This window comes from Melanotaenia boesemani, chromosome 22 (assembly GCF_017639745.1).
Source record: "Melanotaenia boesemani isolate fMelBoe1 chromosome 22, fMelBoe1.pri, whole genome shotgun sequence".
NCBI classification, from domain to species: domain Eukaryota; kingdom Metazoa; phylum Chordata; class Actinopteri; order Atheriniformes; family Melanotaeniidae; genus Melanotaenia; species Melanotaenia boesemani.
In genome coordinates, this window is record NC_055703.1 from 21,247,814 (window position 1) to 21,269,433 (window position 21,620).

General features: G+C 37.8%; 1 protein-coding gene across 1 annotated transcript; it reads left to right on the plus strand.

Annotated features, from left to right (window-relative positions):
- The first annotated feature begins 1,888 nt into the window (after window positions 1–1,888).
- gareml (GRB2 associated, regulator of MAPK1-like) lies at window positions 1,889–19,677 on the plus strand. The gene is made up of 7 exons (XM_041976419.1): window positions 1,889–2,281; window positions 4,526–4,666; window positions 10,218–10,348; window positions 10,547–10,712; window positions 12,201–13,051; window positions 15,731–15,900; window positions 17,566–19,677. The coding sequence occupies exons 1-7, from the start codon at window positions 2,170–2,172 to the stop codon at window positions 18,164–18,166; spliced, it is 2,172 nt and encodes a 723-aa protein (XP_041832353.1). The 5' UTR covers window positions 1,889–2,169; the 3' UTR covers window positions 18,167–19,677.
- The last annotated feature ends 1,943 nt before the right edge of the window (window positions 19,678–21,620 follow it).

Consider the following 21,620-nt stretch of genomic DNA (forward strand, 5'->3'; position numbering starts at 1 on the left):
CACTTGGTTATGACGCTCCTTCTAAGCTTTCCTTGCCAGCATCTTACACCCTGCAGTTATGTGCTGGGTTGTCTCAGAGGCCTCGGCACAGTCTGAACCTGGGGTCTTGTCTTGTATGGTATATCTGGGCCTCCATTGCTCTGGTGCTCAAGGCCTGCTCCTGTGCAGCTATGATCAATGCCTCTGTGCTGTCTTTCAGTCCAGCCCTTTCTAGCCATTGGTAGGATTTCTCCATATCAGCCACTTCAGTTATCTGTCGGTGGTACATCATGGAGGGGCTTTTCCTCCCATGATGGTTCCTCCATCACCACATGATCTGTTTTCCACTGCCTGAAACATTCACCGAGCACTTCGTCCATTGAGGCCATCTTCCTGGTGTATTCAAGGATGTTGGATGTTTCATCCTGGATAGTGGTTCTGACACTCACTATCTGGGATGGATATATATATATATATATATATATAATTAAAGGATAGTTATTCTAGTGCATCACAACATATATTATTAAATTAAATGAAAGTGTTTAACAGCTGGAACTGTTGTACAAATTAAACATGATAAAAAGGTAAATGTGCCACTTGAGGACTTGTTAAAAAAAACTGAATAATAATTTGACACTTAAATGTATGAGAATTTTTAACCTGTTTATATATATATATATATATATATATATATATATATATATATATATATATATATATATATATACATATATACAGGAAAGAAAAGAAAAAGATTAATTAAATAAGATGCAGTTAAATCATATAAGATCATATAAAATAAATAATACATAAGAGTGAATAAAGTCAGTAGAAAGACAACTTATCAGGTGTTGTAACAAATATTATTTCTGTATGGATCAGTTCATGATAAGTTTGATTGCAGGTGATATTGCTTTCAAGAAAGTTGGCAGAGGATCAACAAAACATTAGAGAAGTTGTGTAACACTGAACACAGCTAATAAGTAACCTGGCAACAGATCACCAACATAATGGATATAAAAAGTGAAGGAGTCACCACTTAGTGAACAATTATTTGGGCAAAAACTACAATCACCTCTGAAAAAAATAACATTTATAAAATCACAACAGCTCTAGAATGCTGAGCTGAGCTGGGTCCAGACCTGGGAAGTACTGAACACATTTGGCTCATTGTGAATAAAAATGACAACAAAGGAGGCGAAAGCAATGAGCAGCTGAAATCCTATACCAAGCAAGAATAGGAAAACATTTGCTCTAAAACGATTAAGAACGGCTGCAGCACAGATATAAACATCAACCTGTTAGAATCTTACTGAAACAAGCTAATATTACTTTCAAACTGTGCATGTAATATTTTATAATACATCAGATGCATAAATGTTTATGTTGTCTCTTTTACCATTTTCACACAAAACATGGTTTTTAATTATTTGCAAACCATTATGTTTGTTTTTTGTTTACATTTTACACAGTTTTCCAACTACTTTGGGTCTCAAGGTTATAAAGCGACCCAATCCTTACTACAGCTTAATGTACTTAATAAACTGTCAACAAAATGTCTATCATTTAAAGGATGTAGTTTAAATCAGTGTAGACTATATTGCACAGTTTAGACGTCTCTACCTTTTGCCGTAATAAATCTTTGGACCCCCCATAGCGCGCGCGCACACACACACATATATAAATAAATAAATAAGTTTTAAAAATCTAGCTGAATTCCTGCCAGAGGTGCCTTTAAACCTTAACCTCTGAGAACAGGGTGATGCAGTGAAGGTGGAGAACATGACAGTGGAGTTTATATATCAATGGTTACAGGCTGCATGAAACTTCTCTGCAAGCTTCCTTCCGCTTTTCTGCTCGCTGTTACAGGTACTCAAAACACTGCTTGGCCTTATTTAATGTTTGACTTGATTTTCAGCTCACTTGCACATGTGGGGGTGGTAGACGGGGACTGGGGGGCAGTGATGGAAAGCGAACGACAGGGGCTCGCGCTCCCTCCCTTCGCTCTTGCGCACCGACTGTGACTACGCTCCCTCTCTTCCACATTCAAACATGGCGAAACTCTTTGCCATTATACCACCACCTTCACTCTCACCGTCCTCCACTTTATCGTTACCATCACAACTCACACCAACATCTTTACCTTCATCGTCACTTTTATCTCCGGTACCGTGATGACCCGGGAGGATGGAGAAGTTGTCGGCGAGCCTGTCGGGGATTACTTGGAGCCCGTTGGCGCTGCCGCTGGACGCGGTGGTCAGTAAGTTCCGTCTGCCCACTCTGGTCCGCTTGGCCCACGGTAAGGATAACCTTTTCCAAGGTGCTTCAATTACAAAGAAACCCTTAAAAAATTTATAACATATGACAACAGTTTGCTTACTTTCCTTTACTGCCACTTTACTGGAGGCAATTAATCATGACTAACGTGATATTACCGCCAATAAAAAAGAGCAAGTTACACCGCCATCGATAAAGACTTTTAAAAGTATGTCAGTAAAGGGTTGCAAGATTACTAATGTAACTTTAGACATTTAACTAAATAATGCCTTAAAATGCACAGCGGTGTCAAGGTGAGCAGGAACGAAAGACTACTTCCGGGCACAGCTTTCAAAGTAAATGCAAAGTGATCATGATGTTTCATTAAAAAAAAAAAGATATTTAGAAAGGAAATAAAAGTTTGAAATTGATCCGTTAAAGAGGTGGATTAATTTTACAAGCTATCAGCAGCTTCAAGCTTTTCTTCAATCTTGCATATTTACATTTATGTTTATTAATATGCATGGTCCCTTTTTAAAAATCAAAATAAACTTAATGAGTAACCTCATTCTTCAGTGAAAACATAATTGAAAAGGAACCTAACTTCTCAATTAAAAATGTTTATCGGTGGTGTCACACCAATTAGAGGTCATTGTCCAACTTTAAAAAGACTAAGAAACTGGAACTCTCATAATTCCCTTTAATTTGGTTGAAGTAAATTGTACAGAACTTTATTAAGAAATTAGATAGGTTGATTTGACTGCTTATAAGATTGTTCAGACTGTCTTCCTTTTTAATAACTAAACATAATTTGGGACACATTTTTTTGATTGTAGGTATAAATTTGGGATCATTCATTATCAAATGCTTTTTAAAAAATTGTACTGTTCAACCAAATATTGTGCTTACTTTGAAACCTTCTCAGCCTCACTTCCGTTTTGTTATTGGTTAAATTTGTCTTGCTTGTTTCTGGCACCGATTGACTTCATGGAATTCTCTTGACTTGTTTAAAATTTTTGAAAATAATATAGTACGTATGAATATATTATATATTTCGCTGTCAGCATAAAACCCCTCCTTCACCAGATTTGGTGTCTTCTCTTTGGGAACGGATGATGGGTGTCACGGCCAAAGTTGTTCCAGTCCAGGAGGCCCGGAAAGCCACAAAGTGTCTGTTGTGCTGTTGAAGTACTGCTCAATTCTATTCATATGTAAATGCTGTAATCTGTCGGTGAATGTAGTGAATACTAACGAGCAGCGACGGAGAGGCACACCTCCAACTTTTCCCTGGTGGACGAAAGCGCGCACCCAAACCCTGTCATATTCCCGGGAAAACTACCCACCTTACATCTGCAGGCGCACCGTCTTGTATAGAGAACGCGCTAGTGGGTGTTTGTTAACTGTACTGCAGTTACCTCACCAATGCTTCATTGTTCGGAGAGCCAGACCAACCCACATTGTAGTTAGTAATTTACAACAGGGTATGATTTCAACTAATGCTAGAGACTGCATATTAAATTAACTAGTTGCTTCATTGGTGACAAGTACAAGTGACTCTACAAATAAAATCCTCATACACATCAGTGCATGCAAGTGGAGTAAGCTGTGGTTGCAGCATAAACAATTCCCAAGGAAACTGTTGACATCTGAGTCTGGGTGTTATTCAAAATGACAACAATTCTGTATTGGGAGGGAAAACAGTGCCCAGTTTTAATTTTAAACCTAGGTTACATTTTGTATGTACACAATAAAACATGTTAACATCACAGACCAGAAAGCCTGAAGTGTCAACAATCCAAATTTTCTACAGAAAGTAAAGTCCTGACAATGATCCTCTCCACATAAAGCTTTTCTCTCTGTCTTGTGTTTGTATTCAGACATCCATCAACATAATTATTACACTTTAAGGATTGTGAGTAACAACAATGTGCATGCTGTGTGATTGCATTGTACTCTGCTATCAGCAGAAATCGATGCCTCAGACTCAGTTCTTGTGAAAGCTGGAGAGCTGTGTTTGTGTGTGTGTAGGAGGGCTGTAATAGTAGGCTGCCAGTTGCATTGCACGGTCCTGATGAGTATAGGTTTGGGGTGGTGAACCATCACTGATGGTGGTAATTATGGATACTGAATCCTGAGTGCAAGAAGTGTATATGGTTTTGAGATTCTTTTCAAGCATTTTCCATTAGTCTTCTTTAAAGTGTGACCAGAGAAGTGAAAAACTTGTTTCATTACCTCAGAGGTTGCAGACTTTTTGTGGATCTCATCTATGTTGGTTTGCGTTTTGTAGGTGAATGTGTGGAGGGTTTGACGGAGGAGGATGTAGTGCTCTTACACTCCTGTCGTCAGTGGACCACAGTGACGGCCCACAGCTTAGAGGAGGGACACTACGTAATCGGACCCAAGATCGACATTCCGCTGCAGTACCAGGGTGAGCACAAACACATAAACACACATATAGTCACAGTGTTTCTCACTCACTTTGGTTACTTATTGATACTGTACACACAATTAAACAAATAAAAAATCACAGACAAAAATAACTTAGTAGCTAATCAAAAAATTTCCCCCAAAGTGGCCAATTCCCTCTGAGGGTAAAAGTAAATACACATTTTTAAAGGTCAACATATTCCACTTGTTCTATTTCTGGTGGGGATTTTCTGTCTCTTTGAAAGTTGGCAAGACACAGTGTGTGGGAACTGATTCGCTGTTAGTTGTTGTCTTTGCACTGACATGTCCATCAAAACTAGTAGTGATGTTTTTCATGTCATTTGTTTAAAACTACTGGATTTTTATTTAATTATTTAGTGAACAACTTGATGACTCACAGGGTAATCCCAGTTTCAAACCACAGGGCGGATCACTGTGCCCCGCAGACACACTGTGAGGCTTCATATCAGGGTTTGTACAAGTCAAAGCTCAGCTATGTTTCAGCTGGAAACAAGTTATTTAATCCTAGTATTATTAAACCTTGCAAGTATAGTGGTTAGTCATAATATTTGAGGACAAAATTCAGTCTGAAGAAAATCTTAAATAATCACAATAAGCAATCATGTTAAAAGTAGATGAAATCTAATTAAAGAACTCACAGCATTGTTTAACTGTAAAAATAGGACTATTTCCACACTGTGAAAAGAACTGAAAGTTTTGGGACTAAACCCTTAAGTAAACCTCTTAACAGTAAAGCAAAAAAAAAAAAAAAGAAAGAAAGAAAGATTTTAACTTGCCAGGGATCATAAAGATTGGACTCTGGAGCAATGGATAAAGGTCATGTGGTCTGATGAGTCTACATATACCCTGTTCCAAAGTGATCAGTAAGAATAGCAGCAGATGTAGTGCTACACCCATCATCTGTAATCCCAGCAGTGGGGGGTTACTTCGGATCTGTGGTTACTTCAGTTAATCGGATCAAGGTTCAGCAACATTATGTAACCCCCCCCCCCCAAAAAAGTCAGCTGACATTGTGAATATACTGAATAACCCTTTTGCCCTCAATGATTCAAGATGACAGTTCCAGTGTTGATCAGGTTTAAGTTGTGAGAGTGGTTCAGGGAGCATTTGACATCGCTTTCATACTGGTCACCACAAAATAAAAACATTAACCCCACTCCATCTTGCATTTGCACATTCAGGCCCTGTTTACACCTGCGAACAATGGCGAGCCTCCGTGTTCTGTTTGGGCTGCTGATAAAATCTTTTAAAGTGATTTTAGTCTCTTAAAGCAAAGCCCGCTTGTTTGTGAAACATTTATGCAGTCAGCGAAGACACATGTGCTAGATAACCAATACATCTCTATGTCTTCAGGTCTGATGAGGACATAGTACACACTTTGGGTGTGTCGTTGCAAAGTGAGTCATGCACACTACATTGTTTCCAGCCCTATGATTTTTTTTTTCATTTTTAGTCTGCATGGAGGTAGTTTTCATTCTGCTGTTGTCTGAATGCATTTTTTTGAGTACACAAAGGGACAATTTGGGGGTTTTGCATGAAAATGTCATGTAAACAGGGCCTGAGAATCTTCAGGACAAGACATTATGCAATGGGCCGTCTCTCATGTCACAAATACAAAACATCTTGGTGTGAAATAAATTTAACTTTGAATAGCAATGAATTGTACTGGCACTTTGGCATTACATAAGCCTATGGAAAGTAGCATGCATTTTTTAGCATTTCATTTGCCTACCAGTGTATAAAATAGTACAAAAAAGTACAAAAGTCATCTTCAGTATGTTGATTTGATAGAATATCCCAGCCATAAGTAAAATATATGTATCTGTGTCTCCAGCTTTTCACTTAGTTTGAACATTGTATAGTTTTAAAAGAAAATATGAGCAGTTTGATGCATAATATACAACCAGTCAGTAGGACTGGACAGTATGGCCTAAAAATTGAATCTCAATTTTTTTCAAACCAAATCCGATTTCTGATTTTTAATAGTTTTTTTTTCTTTTCTTACTGAAAAACATTAAAAACTTATTAAAAACAAAAATAAACTTAAAGCTTTTGCATGCAAAATGTGTTTTTTATTTATTTATTTATTTATTTATTTATATGCATGAATGACAGCAAAAAAATAAATAACTTCATAACTTTTCCACCGTATAATTTTTATTTCATAAAAATAAACTGTCATATATGAAAAAATGTATCAATTAATCGATTTTATTGATTAATCACCCAGCCCTACCAGTCAGTTAGTAAATCAGTCAAACCATTTATCCGACTGTGTACAGTATAAAAAGAAACCTGAAAATATACACAAATTTTTAATGTTCAAATACGTTTGGACAGGGGCAAGTAAGACTTGAGAAGTTGTGTAATACTAAAACTTTTCCATCTGAAGTATCTTAAAACTCATGAGGTTAATAAGCAACAAGACTGTAAAGGGCATCCCCAGAGAGGCTGTTCAAAAGTGATGATAGGGAGGAAGTTTGAAGGAAGAGTGCTTGGGAAAATAGATTAACAATGAAAGAGAAACATTTCTCAGAACAAAATTGCAAAGAGTTTTGGGATTTAATCATCTACAAAGCAAGGAAATCATTATACAAATTCTCTGAACTGAAATAAATAACAAGGCTGAACACCAGTACTGGCCGTGATCTCTAGGCCCACAAGCAGCACTGCATTAAAAACAAATTATGTTGTTGAAATAACTGTTTGATCTCCGGACTTTCTATTATCAATGAGCGGAATTTAATGTTTCATCCACAAATGGAAGGGAAAGCTCCACCAGATAAACAAGGTCCATAAACCTTTCCTGTCCAGAGCGATGCAAGATGGACTGAGAAAAAGGGATAAATCTCAACTGTGGTCTGACAGATGAAAAAAAAATCTAGAAGTCATAGATGCTGTGTTATCTAAGCTGTCTTACCGAACGAAGTCATTTTATTTACCAAACTTGGACTCACTTAAGATGATCAAAATAATAATAATAATAATAATAATCCTACTTAAAAGGTCACATTTAACAGTGTTGAATAATTCTGTAATGTTATATTCACTGTATATTACACCCTGACTTAAAACCCTGCACAGATAAACACACTTACTACTCCACCTCCATTCAGGAATCCATCCTCTTACCATGTGACCTTCTCTGACTCCTCCTGCCCATTGACTCATGGTCTGTCTTTCTACTGAATGAGTCTAGTCAGAATGACCTCACCGGAGCTCATCTGCACAATCCCATTCTGCTGCCGCGGTCCAGTCACATTACTCGCTGTGTAACTGGATCTTAATGCTGCCTATCTGATGCTTCCTCCACGGATGGAGCACTGATGTCACTTCGCACTGCTGCTGCCTCTCAGGCTCCTTTTCAAAAGAAAGAAGGAATATTTGGTGAGGAGAGGGATGCTGATATCATTGTCATCACAGACATTCTAGTTTAACTTTGGAAGCATATAACAGTGAATATTGCAAAACAAATAACAAATATAACTGGAACAGATCCACACTGTCCAATAAAGCTATTTTTATTTTGAGTAACAAGAGACTCATTGTAAAAAAACACAGTAATAAAAACAGCAAAAATAGGATAAAAAGAATTTAAATATATTAACTTTTAGCCCTTTGCATGTAAATCACAGAAAAAATTATTATTAGAAATTTAGTAAATGTTATAAACTCTAGTGTTTGTTTTAGAATTGCCCAATTATAGCTTCAGACCGGGCTGTGACAACAGATAAACCTTTCCTCTAAGCTATGCTGTACTTCTTCTAGCTCTTTGTGGCCATATGTTTTAATTTTTCCTTCTTACTTTGAAACCAAAAATGGACAAGAACAACTGAACTTCCTTTGCTCATATTCATTTGGTTTAATGCCCATGCTGTGGCTGGTCTGCATCTATTCATGTGAAGATAAAAGCCTTGGCCATGAAGAAAAGCAGATTAAAACATGAGGTAACTAAAAATGCAAGATTAGAGTGTGGTAGGAATGGCTCCATGATTTCTTTGTTTTTTTGTCAGTTTTCTCTTTATAACTTTTGTTTGCAAGAATCTAAGCTTTATCAGTAAGGGCATTTCTATTACTAAACATTGTAACGTCACATAGATCTTTTGTGAAAAAAAAGAAAATTTTAATCAATTTGGCTAACTTTTGTGTCTCTTTAAATGCGACAGGCCCTTTAGCATCATAAAGACGATCGCCAGTGATGAGCTAACGTCTGTGTGATGACTTCATGCAGGAAGTCTAAATAAGCTTAGGATGAGAGCAATATAGGTTTACCCCTGAGGATTGACAACAGGATGCCTTCCTCCTTCTCATCCTCTCTGAGGGAGGGAGAGATGACAGAAGAGGATAGAAAAGCTGAATGACCTATCATCATGGATTGGTTTCAGTTGAGGAAGTGGTTGACATACCCTTTTTCTCAAATGGAAGTAGCAGCTTGAGCTTTAAACCTCACTGTGATTTTCTGTGAGATTTATAGTGGTTTGTTAATATGGAGTCATATATCTGTTCTCTTGCCTGTTAGCAACATTTGGACTCTTGCTTCTACCAAAAAGATACCTCGACTTGTAAGAATCTCCAGGGTTCAGCAGCAGTTTGTTTTATTAGGTGGTAAACAATGTTTGCACATGACTCCTTCTTGGTTTGTCACGTTTTAGGGGGAATGGGGGGTGGTGGGTTGTGTTGAAAAGTAGCTCTTGCTTGCATTGTTCGGCGCATGGAAGCTCCTTGTCCTGGGGATTCTGTTTGAATTGAGAGAAGGAAGGAGGTGCTGGCGTAGAGGATGGAGGAATTTGGCATTCAGCTCAGCTTCCCAGTTTAAAACAGAAAACAAACTTTCTTATCTGTCATTCCTACATAAACCAAGCACTTTAACTGTGAGGAAAAGGAGGATGCTCCAAGGGTTGTAGACATTCAACTGCAATCCAATAAACTTGTAAATATGAATGATGTGAGGCCTGTTTGGAGAATGTTTGGCTTTCTTTAAATGCTTCTTTGCATCATCGAAAAGTGGCATAAACCCAAAAATATTAATAGCTTTAACATCTCAACTGTGGAGTGTAATAGTTTGAAAGATTTAGAGAGTGGAGAGGATAAAAAAGGGAAAGAGCGGGTCAAAGAGAGAGAGTTGTATGTGCGAGTGTTTCCATGGTGATGTGTCTCTGCTCTGCGTGAGAATGGGGGTCCTTTATTGGTTGCCATGCCAACCCTGTCGGATGTCGATTGGCTTGGCGCTGGTGCCAGGTCATAGGTCAGCGAGGTGTCTTTATATTCTTCTCGTACAAATGGCGTCTTCTGCAGATGTGTTTGTGTCTATAATGAGGCTACTAGCAGTAAAACTTTTCTTTATTTCTTTTCTTTGCTTCCCCCTCTTCCTCCATTTGCATTTTTCCTATCTTCTTGTTTTTCAATGAACTCTTCCCAACTCTTTTCTTGCCTGTTTTTTTCTATCGCTCCTCCCTCTCTTTCTTTACCAATTTACTAACCATTGTCATGTGTCCTTCTTTCCTCCTCCATCAACCCCATCCTCGCCATAGGAAAGTTCAAGTTGTTGGATGAAGACCGAGACGTCAGGGATCCAGTCCAGTATTTCTCCAGTGTGGAGGAAGTTGCTGGAGTCTTCCCTGATCGGGTCTTTGTCATGGAGACAATCACTTTTAGTGTCAAGGTTAGCATCAGTCATTGCTTTTAAAGCTCTCTTATGATGCATTTCCAGTTCTGATTTGCTCTGTTTAGCTTTTAACTGTTGACTCCTGTGAATGCAACAGATCATTTTATAGCATAGCTAACAAACACTGTCTCTACTTTACTTAACCGTAATCATGCAGTGCATTTGCACATTTACATGAACTTGTGTGTGTTACAGGTGGTTTCAGGAGAGTTCAGTGAGGACAGTGAACCCTACAGCTTCACTCTCCAGGCTGGAGATGAGCTGTCACTCATGGGGAAGGCAGAGCTTCTCTGTGCCACACCCCCAAAGGAAAAGACGGGACTGAGTGCGCTTCTGAGACGACTGGGAAAGACTCCTAGAAGTAAGCAAAGCCAAACTGTTGAGCTTCCTCTGCAAATGAGTTATGTTTTTTACTACATTATGGAGAATTGCTGAGGTTAAATCTCTATGTAGAATGTACATTCTCCTTTTTTACATTATATATCATGTTCTGAATTTTAATTAGTTTATTAAAGCTCTATTATCTTTAATAGACGGGGTGTTATGTAAAGTATAAAATTAAAACGGAAAAGGCCCAAGCTAATGTCAGCATCAATAGGAACTGCTGAACAATAAAGGACACTACAGCCCACAGAATGTTAAAAATATAACAAAATAAAAACGCTCATGTATGGAACACATACATTATAAATACATAACTTTCCCTTTGGACTAGTGATGTGTGAATTGATACTGAAATATTGATACCTCCATTACCAACTTTTTATGTTCCAGAATCGACTTTCATGTTAGAATATTGATATTTTTGTAATTTGGGGTAAATGTGTAGTTTATTATGAACTGGAAGGATCTTGTCTAAATTATTCCCAGCTGGTAGGAAGAGCAACTGCGCATTGTATGATGTGTGTGGGAAGACATAGAAGAAGACATCAAAGCTCCTTAAACACCGGAGAGTCAATCATAACTCTGTATATAATAAAATTATGACAAGCATAGATAGATAGATAGATAGATAGATAGATCACACATCATTTTTTGCACAAAGTACTGGTATCAGATCAGTATCACTAATACTCGCTTGAATTTTACTTTGTATTGGATTGGAAGGAAAATCAGTGGTATCACGCATCACTACTTTGGAGATAAAGTATTTTTTTATTTTGTTGTTAATGACGTCATGATGGCATCACGACTAATTGACTAATCCCCTTTAAATGGCCTGACTGTCCAGCTGAAGACTTATCCTCTATCCTACTCTGTGGAACTGGCAACTGTGGTCTATTCAAAAGTAGTAAACCAGTTTGTTTAACTCAGAAAGCTGTGATTATCAATAACTCAGACTATAAGGTCATAACATATGCCATCCCTTCATGTTGCCACGGAGACACACCTGCCCTCTGAGAGGTAGAGGTATACAGGACCAGTAAATTGCAGCCTTTAGAGCATTGATGGTAAACTTGCTTCTACACACAATGGAAAAAGTTTTTATCGGTTTGTTATAGCAAGTTTGAGTCCCAAGAACATTTGTTCCATCTAATAGAAATTTAAGAAACATTCTGATGTATTTTTATGTATTGCCTCCAGCTTCAAATGGCTAATTAGCATAACTAACACTAGAGCTGCACATTATCAAAAATGTATCATAACACATGACATATTGCACAGACAAAGATGTTCATTTAAAAGAAAAATGATTTCCCAAAGTATAACTGGGAGCATCAGTTGCTGCTGTTTACAGCCTACAAGTTATTTGTATATAAAAAAACATTCAGACTATTTAGTCATATTCTTAATTAGGGTACACATGAAATAATTCTGATTAATGCAAGGTGTTTCTCTGTTTCTTCAGGTAAAACACCCTGCCTGGTCTGTATGAACCATCGCACCAACCAGAGTGTCAGTCTGCCATTTGGCTGCCGTGGACGCTTTTGCACACGTTCACCCCTGGAGCAAGGCATGCTGGGAGGGGAACACACAATACGCAGCATAATTGAGAGAGTTCGCCTGCCTGTCAATGTTTCTGTGCCGTCACGGCCACCACGGAACCCTTATGATAGACATGCAGTTCGAGAGGGCCATCGCTATAAGCTGCTCAACATCGTCAGTAAGACAGTGGTGCTCTGCATGGTCCTCCGCCGACAGGAAGTCTCCCCTTCACACTTCTTGCTGCTGCGCTGCATGCCTCGCTTCAATGTGGCAGAAGCATCTGTTCACACAGCAGTGCTGGAGAACCTTCTTCTGCGGCATGCCTTCGACCCGGATGCCTATTCTCGTGCAGTTCGAGAAACTCGGCCAGAGTTGGAGTGCATGACTGAGGAGTGTGTAAGCCCGAGGCGCTCTCGCATGTGTGTGTCGGGTCAGGACTCTATGGCGCCGGCACTGCAGCGCCTCTCAATGTGCGGGTATGTTGGTGGGGTTTCAGATAACATGTCACAACGCTGCAGGGACTCTCTAGGAGAGAGGCTGGGGGAGGGACCAGGTGAGGAGAGGGAATATGTGACTGCTGAGTGGACTGAGGAGGAAATCAGGACCAGTGAGGAGATCCCATACGAGGAACTCTGGACCAATCAGAACGCAGAGGGCTTGGGAAAGGAGCCAAACCTAATATCATTCCATTCGTCTTCCTCATTGGACGGTTCTCTTGGTACCATGGTGACTCGAGTGTCTACTCCGCCACCTGTACCTCCAAAATCTGATGCTGTGAGTTTCAGTCTTCACCTATTCTCCTTTCTGCTGTCATTCTGTCTTTTGTCCTTCTTATCTGACCACAACAGCATCTAGCTTTTAGAAATCAGACTGCCCAGCTTGAATTATTCATATGTTACAGCTCTTAACCCTCACTGACACACACAAGGACAGACTTCCAGAGAAGGCTGCTGTACACGTCATCTATGCTAAGAACACACACAAATACTACAGAAGGGTGACAAGTAAAAAACAAAAAATAAATAAAAGAACATACAGTGTCACAGTATGGTTTTAGATCGCCATGTACCAGAACTGGTGGATTCTTATAATCTGTGGATAAGTTGCTCCCTTTAGATGTTCACGTTGCTTGAAATTTAGTGACTATGAAGGCCTTAGTGTTGATTAAATTACTTACAGTTATCCTTCCAAATGGTTTTGTCCAAATCACTGAATCTCTTCCTTTAATTTATCACCCATCTGTAGGAGAGGTGCAAGGGTGTAGGCAAATCACGGTGTTCCTCATAGACAACAATCAGTATTCATTCAGATAGGGTGTGCAGTTTTTATTGATATTAAAATGTTTATATCAGGAAGCAGTGGTTGAAAATTACTTTAAATGCTTTTGTGGTAACCAAGATAGTCTCCTGTTATCAACTGTTTAACAACACTGTTTCCATTACATACTACACCAAGCAGTTACTGGCTGATCAGGCTGTTTATTTTTTATTTATTCATTGCATCAAAGGGACCATACACATACATTTTTATGCCACAACAAAAAAGCCAAATGATTCACCTAACCCTTACAAAGAATAACTCTCATTTGATATCAACTAATTCTGAAACATCTGTGAAATAAATACTGATGTCTGTTTGCATTTTAAACAAAAATTGCACATGAAGATATGTCAGATATACAGTATAAGTCCAGATCCAAGGACAGGAGTGTAACAGGATTACACCTTTAAAATAAGCATCAGTTCTATTAATTAGTTAGTTGGTTAGTCAGTCAACTCTGTGCCAACCAAGTGACCAAAAACAACATGGAAATAAGACCTTTTCTTAGTTTTCCAATGATTGACGTCTATGATTACTTTGGAGCCATGGTCAAATGATATTGTGAATTGTGACAAGACTAAAAAAATTTTTAACTGTGAGTAAATAAGATCCAAAACTAGCAATACGTGATACCTGTAAGGGGAAAGTAGGATGTTAATTTAGCAAGAAAATAGACAGACTGCTGGGGACAAGGCTAAGATGCTTATGACTGTGAAGAAAAACTTCCTAGTGATGTTTAAGTGGTTGTTCTGGATTCATCACCAACAACCTAAAGATATCCTGCTGCAGCCCTCTGGTTTTATAATCTGAAAACCTGGTTTTCATTTCCAAATGGACAAATACAGCCCTTCACTGATACAAGCTTAAATTATGAGATTATAATCAGATCCCTTAGGGGTGATTTACTATAATTCCTTTTCTAGTGGATTTTAAAATTACTTTGAAATATCGCTACGCAGGAAGTTTAGGCTTTTTCATACATTATAAGTTGTTATAATGTATAGTTGTCCAAAGACATGCATGTTAGGTTAATTGATTACTCTAAATTCTCCCTAGGAGTGTGTACGGAGTGTGAATGGTTGTTTGTCCCCTCTGTGTTGGCCTGCGATGGACTGATGACCTGTCCAGGGTGTACCCTGCCTCTCACCTGTTAATGCTGGGATAGGCTCCAGCTTACCTGCGACCCGTAATGGACCAAGCGGTACAGAGAATGAATGAATAAGTTGTTCTGCTATAGAAGTTATTTTTGATCAACATTTTTAAGAAACAAATGTTCATTAAAAACTTTTTTTTTTATTATTATTTTGGTTGATTTCAGTTTTTTTGAAAGAAATCCTGAATCTGTCGGTCAGAACTTTTAAAAAGAAATAAAACTGCAGTCAGCTCATCCCTAGCACTTAAGTTTATGGACATCAAGTTTTTTTTAGTTTTATTTATCATGTATTGTTTGGTTGATGATTATATCCTTAACTGTGCGTAAAGTAAACGTCTTATCATCATTTGTTTGATTAAGGTTACTTTTAGAAGGCTGTTTTATTGTTTGAAAACCTGATTTAGATATATGTTCAGGAATAAATTAGTGCCGTTAAAGCTTATTCTTCATTTTATTCTTGCTTCTCATGTTCAGCTTAAATCTACAATCTAAACCTTGCATAAGTGCTGTGGTCCTATAAGCTAATTGTTTTTAAAGCAGAAATAGTTTGATTGTTTTTGTTGCAGAGCTGTTTACTTTTTTATTATTAAGTTGTTCCCCTGGATTAGTTTTCATCTGTTTGTGTATGTGGTGTTTGAAAGGGGCACATTATCATGTTTTTGTTTTGTTTACTTGACTTTTTCTTTCAGAGAGGCTTGTGTGGGTGTCGGCATCTGCTTAGCAACTGGATTATACCCTGTTACACTGCATTCTTCATCCCCTGATATTTAGCCTGTCAAGGAACTGTGTGTGTCTCTGCATGTGTGTGTTACGCTACTGTGTGTGGGGAGGTTTGTTTGAGGTGTAAAGGTCACTAAGTTTGACATTTACCAAACAGAGCACACACACATAAAACCTCCTGAGAAGTCAAGTTTAAAGTGTTAACTTTTCTGCTGATGTGTGTGTGCTATTGTTATGCCTTTGTGTGTGTGTTTGTGTAGGTGAGAGAGGAGTGCCGCTACTTGATTGCCCCTCCGGTTCCCCCTCGCTACTCTAAGGGAGGCTCCATCTCCAGTCCGGCCCCCAGCCCTCCTGTTCCACCTCGCTTTCCCAAAACCTCCACCTCCCCGAGACCAAACCTCTCCTTCTACTCTTCTGGACTGCATAACAGGTATTGTATCATTTGCTTTTAACCACATGTGAACCAATTTATCCTTAATGTCACATTTATTTGAAAAAAGAAAACTATTACTAAGTAGACTGACACATTTTTTTGTTTAATACCAAAAGACAATTACATCATTAGAAAAAAAGCTTAAAATTTAATTCCCTCCCACCACTATTATATTTGGAAATATCTGGATTTTTTGTTATCATTATATAATAGATATATGACTCAAACTCCCCAATGGAAATTGAAAGTCTTCTGTATCAAATCAAATAAGGGGATAAGAATTCGTCTTTCTTTTTAATGCCAGTTGCCTTAAAAGCTGTTTCATTGATGAGTGTATTAAAATGTAGGCATGCCACAAAAAGAAAAAAAGATAAATATTAAAAAATGTTAAAAAATAAATTAGGAAATACATTCAATGATAAATAAATAAGTAGACAAATGATTAATGATTTTTACATGTATATATATCATTATTTCATATATGTTAGTAACTTGGTTTCTTTCCTTTTTTTATGCCATTTTTTTTATCTGTTTTAGATTTGAATTAGTTTTCTCTTCAAATTTCCATGTGCATTGTTATATTAAAATAGTTACTGACATTTATTCAGACATTTGCTTTGAGCAGGTTAGAGTCAAAATCTGCCCCCGTGTTCTTTAACCAATCAAATTTGAGCATGAGTCGTCTTTTTCTTTATAAAATTTGTTGTTACACATCTATCAAGTACACACTACACATACCGAATATTCACATGTATTGCATCTACAAGGCCTAGATTCAAAGTTTGCCATTCCACACAAGTGGACTATTCATTTATTTCTTCATAAGTTAAGCTGGTAAGAGGTATTTAGTTTATTGCACTTTGGGCATTGACATTTGGAATCGAGTGCCACTTAAACATTCAATCCTCAAACAGCAAAAACAAAAATAATCCATCAGTGAAGTAGTTAAAAACATATACAGCACCCAAATCATTAGTTTGATTCATATTAGTATAAGAGTAGAAATTACAAGTTTATACCATTAACAGTTTAACCCATTAAGGCCCGACCCATGGAAAAAATGGTAAGAAAAGTCCATTTTTTTAAATATGAGGTCTTTATTTGGCCCTTTAACAAAATGTAACAAAAAAATAATTTTTTTTTTTTTTTTGGGAGGGCTATCCACCGTTTATTACCATGTGATACATTAAAAATATTATAATGTGGTTTTCTGCTTCTGGGTATCTATTAGGGGACAGAAGACAAGTATCAGATTGTGTTCAACAGGATTTGAAGTTTATACCATGAACTGAAGCAAAATGTCTCAGAAACCGTATCTAATAGTTTCGGGCTCTTATGGTTTAAAAATCTAGATAACCTGCACTAGAGAATTAAAAAAAAGAAATATTTGAAGATCTGAAAAATCTAATGATCTAAAGCACACAATATCATTAGTAAACACAGTTGCAGAATGACAGCATGAGCATCCATGGCTTCCACTGTCACTGGGTCAGTGTTTCTGATGATGAGACAGAGGCAGCTGGATGAATTCTGAAGCATAGAGGAATACTTACAGCTCATTGTCACTGTTAGGAGAGTGAATGGTTGTTGTTGTTTGTTTTTTTAGTTGTTTGTAAAAAAAAAAAAAGAGTGTTAATATCACTTTTTCCTGCTTGGTTACAGCTGCTCGCCCTCACCAGATGCCACTCTCTATTGCTATCCATGTTCCTGGGCAGACTGTCCTGCTCCTAGTCCCGCCAGTCCTGAGCCAGTTTCTGCCCTCCCTGCAGACAGCACAGCCAACCCTCAACCTGCACAGGCCACCTGGGCAGAGCCGTGGGCGGATACCTTCACTCCCTCTGGACCCCGACTTAAGCCACCGCCCCCACAGAATCGATTTGCTCCCTTTGGGGCATTAAACCCCTTCAACCGCCAGTCCCCTTGCCCCTCACCTGAGCCTGCTGCCAGTCCCACAACAGATTCTTCTAGAGGTGCAGAGGGTGGTGGGACATCCTCAGGTGTAACCGAGGGATTGTCCCCACCCCCTGACCCCACCTGGCGGCCTCCTGCTGACCTGTCTGCACTGTCACTGGAGGAGGTGTCGGCGTGCCTGCGGTTTATTGGCCTACCAGAGGCGGCGGTGGCCGTGTTCCAGAGAGAACGAATCGACGGCAGCTTCCTAGTGCAGCTGACTGAGGACATCCTGTCACATGACTTCCACCTGAGCCGACTCCATGTGACCAAAATCACGCAATTCATACAGGGCTGGAGGCCCAAAATTTAACACAACCAGTGTTCTGATAATGTGCCTGCTGGCTGCTCAGCCTTCCTGAATGTGCCTTTCACTGTGACTTACTGGCTACTGAACCTCATTGACTGAAACTGAAGGAAACTACTCCACACTGTGGTCAGACTGTGGAACTGACTCAACTTGCTGACTTCGTATTTGTCTGATTTACAGACCAAAACTGGCGTACTAACAAAAGTTTGAACAGAAAGCTACATGATGAAAGATGTCCCATTGCTGTTTGTTTTAGGAGCTAGCCACAGTGTATCTTCACACAACAGACCAACACCAGGGAGGACTTTTGTGGCCTTCATGCTATGGTTCCACATAAAACCTGATATGAAAGGGAAAACTTTACTTCATTTTACATAAACAATCTTTTAAGAAATTATCAGAATTCATGAAGTGATAAGATATTGTGTTATTTTCTCCACATTAGGATCTAAATACATTTCGATATAATATATGTTTAGGCCTCTTTTGTTGAACAGCAGGACATGTTGTAATACACTAAACATGTCCCCATACTGGTCTCTTGCACAGCTTCCCATTAAGCTTCAGTATCATTAAATAGACACAAAGATCAAAGAAAGAGCTAGTTCTTTCATTTTGATTAAGAAAAAAGAAACATTCAGAAGATATTAAATCTAAAAACATCACTGAATAAATTAAAGACGGAGGTTGAACCACCTCTGAATATACAGTGCTGTCCATCTGAACTATTTTGTGCTTTGGGCTAGTGGCACTTGTGCTCCTTTTTATGGAATCACAAGTCAGATACATCAATGTGTTGGCATGAAAAAATAGATTTCTCTCCATGTACCTCAAATTGCTTGTTCGGACATGCTTGATTTAGCCATACGTAAACAGAAAAGTAATCACATTTAAGCCACAGTTTTTTTTCTTAATTTCCAGCTAAAATTTAAGAAAAAGCTCTGAAAGAGACGATACAGTTAAAAACTTTTGAAGTGAGTATCTTTAAAGGAGGTGAAAGATTTTTTTGATATAAACTTTTCACAATTTGTTTTATTTCTTACACTAAATGATTAATTGACTAATGCAAAATAAAATAAAAAATCCAAAAAGTATTCAGATAGTTTAAACTGATCATCAGCACAGTGACCAGATGCTTTCCAGGACTAACAGTAATCCAGATGAGTATGAAAATGAAGTTTAAAGTTGTTTTAAACTTATTTATTAATACTTGTGATTTTTTTTGTTGCCATGCAAGCTGCTGTCCATGCATGATGCCAGACAAACTCCTCTTAAAATTCCTTGAAAATGTTCCCAAATTTTATGGGTTGCAGCTAGGTCAGATAGCTTCTTATTGATGTCAAGTTTCTAAAAAATAAAGGTTCTCGTGGCATTTCAGAAACTCCCCATCCCGTGGCCTGACATGCTAATGAAATATTGATGTACTCTCTGTGACCATGTAACTGCAAGGCCACTGTCAGATGAGCTATGAAGGAATAAATGGGACATTGAAAAATAAAACAGGATTTAAATGATGTGTGATATTTCATTCACCCTTGAATCACCGTTACAAATGATATCGCATTTTTGATGAACATTGGGATAAGTTAGTTAAGGTTTAGCTGGTTTTAATGTATTTCAAGCCTTAAATAAAGAACCTTTAAAGAGTTTAAAAGGTAAATATATGGGAAGATTATTCTTAACAAAAACATAGACAATTTTGAGTGTTTGCCTAATCTAATAATGTTACTTTTTGTTGCCTAAGACGGACTAATATAAAATATGACTTTTAAAAAAAATCTTACAGAGTAAATGTTCTTTTTAAAGAAAATATTCAGAACTGGGAGACCTGTGAAACTTAGTGAAAAAATAGCTTTTCATAAAAAAAGCAAAAGGCTTAAAAAGTTTTTTTTTTCCAGTTTAACCCATCCACATGCACAAAGAATTAGCAGATAAGAATCAAACTACTTTATTAATCTCAGAGGGAACGTTAAGGACATTGTCGCAAAGAACTCAAAATACAGGTATAGGCTAAGCAAACTCAAATATTAAAAATAATAATAAAAAAAATATTCAAGTCAAACTGAAATTATGTCATGGTGCAAATTCCTGGTGAGATTAATGTAAATAAGCTGTACCCTTAACAAGATGTTTTTGTGGGTCTTTTTTCTTTCTTTCTTTCTTTCTTTCTTTCTTTCTTTCTTTCTTTCTTTCTTTCTTTCTTTCTTTCTTTCTTTCTTTCTTTCTTTCTTTCTTTCTTTCTTTCTTTCTTTCTTTCTTTCTTTCTTTCTTTCTTTCTTTCTTTCTTTCTTTCTTTCTTTCCAGCATTACCCTCTGCAGTCTTGATGGTATTCAACTGTCCTTTCCACTGTACACTTCACCCTGAGGAACCTGGAATAAATGCATACAGAGGGTACAAACAAGCTAATGAAAACATACCATGAGATTTCAGGAGAAAAGCATCTCCATTTGTCTTAAATCCAGTTATAAAGAAATGCCACACATACAAGAGAACATACCCTGAGGGTGTGCCAGCTGGTGCACATGGCCCTTATTCTTGATCGTATTGGGCTTAATGTTGACATTATAAATCGATACCAGCCCAAGTGAGTGTCTTGACCTTAATATACTCAAGTGTAACTCAGTAGCCACTAGCACAAGACTGGAACTTTCAAGCCTTCAGATGAGCAGCTGATTAATATGTGAGTGTGTAAGTATACCATTTTAAATAGTCTCTGAGTACCACCTGCTCCAGGCAGCAATCCCACTAAGACCTGCCAGTGTCCCTGGGATTATTTTGTTTTGTGCTTTCTTTGTGGAAATTTTATACTGACAGTTTGTTATAACATCAGGATTTAGAGCTGAAATGTTAAGCCGAACAGTTGGCTCGTACTTTCATGCAAACACCGTTGAACTTTAAGGCTTGGTCCCAGGAATGAGCCAGTGGAACATTTCTAAGTCTTCATCTTGTGATATGCCTAAGAGCAATAGGTAACCTCAGAAATTATTTAAATAAAGATGTAAACACAGTTGCATGACACAAAAACCCCAATTCAGTTCATCAGCAACAAAAAAATTATTTAATTTTATCCAAATATACTTGTTATAACCTGGCATCTTAGGCTGCAGCATAAGTAGAGATTTAATACAAGAGTTAAGAAAGTACATGGTTCTTATTCTTGGGTTTATTATTGAACACTTGTCAGTGTTAAAACTCTTAGCAATATACTACAAACAGTAGGAGTGGTGACCTTGCAAGACATACCAGGTATGTTTAATATACACGCTACATTAATGGAGCCAATAAAGCTTATAACAACAATGTACCATCTAAAGACTCTTGCATAATATAACATAATTGACTTTTGAATTAAATTTCAATCATATAAAATCAGCTGTGGGGCATTGTTGCTTTTTTGGCCCTGGAACTACATGAGTATATGTGATAAAGCATACTGGTATCAAGAATTATCCTTAA

Excerpts from the sequence above, each read along its gene's own strand:
- gareml (XM_041976419.1), top strand. The coding sequence starts at position 2,170 with ATGGAGAAGTTGTCGGCGAGCCTGTCGGGGATTACTTGGAGCCCGTTG. Across the intron at positions 13,052-15,730 it reads TACCTCCAAAATCTGATGCT|GTGAGAGAGGAGTGCCGCTA; the intron begins GTGAGTTTCAGT and ends GTGTTTGTGTAG. Across the intron at positions 15,901-17,565 it reads TCTTCTGGACTGCATAACAG|CTGCTCGCCCTCACCAGATG; the intron begins GTATTGTATCAT and ends GCTTGGTTACAG.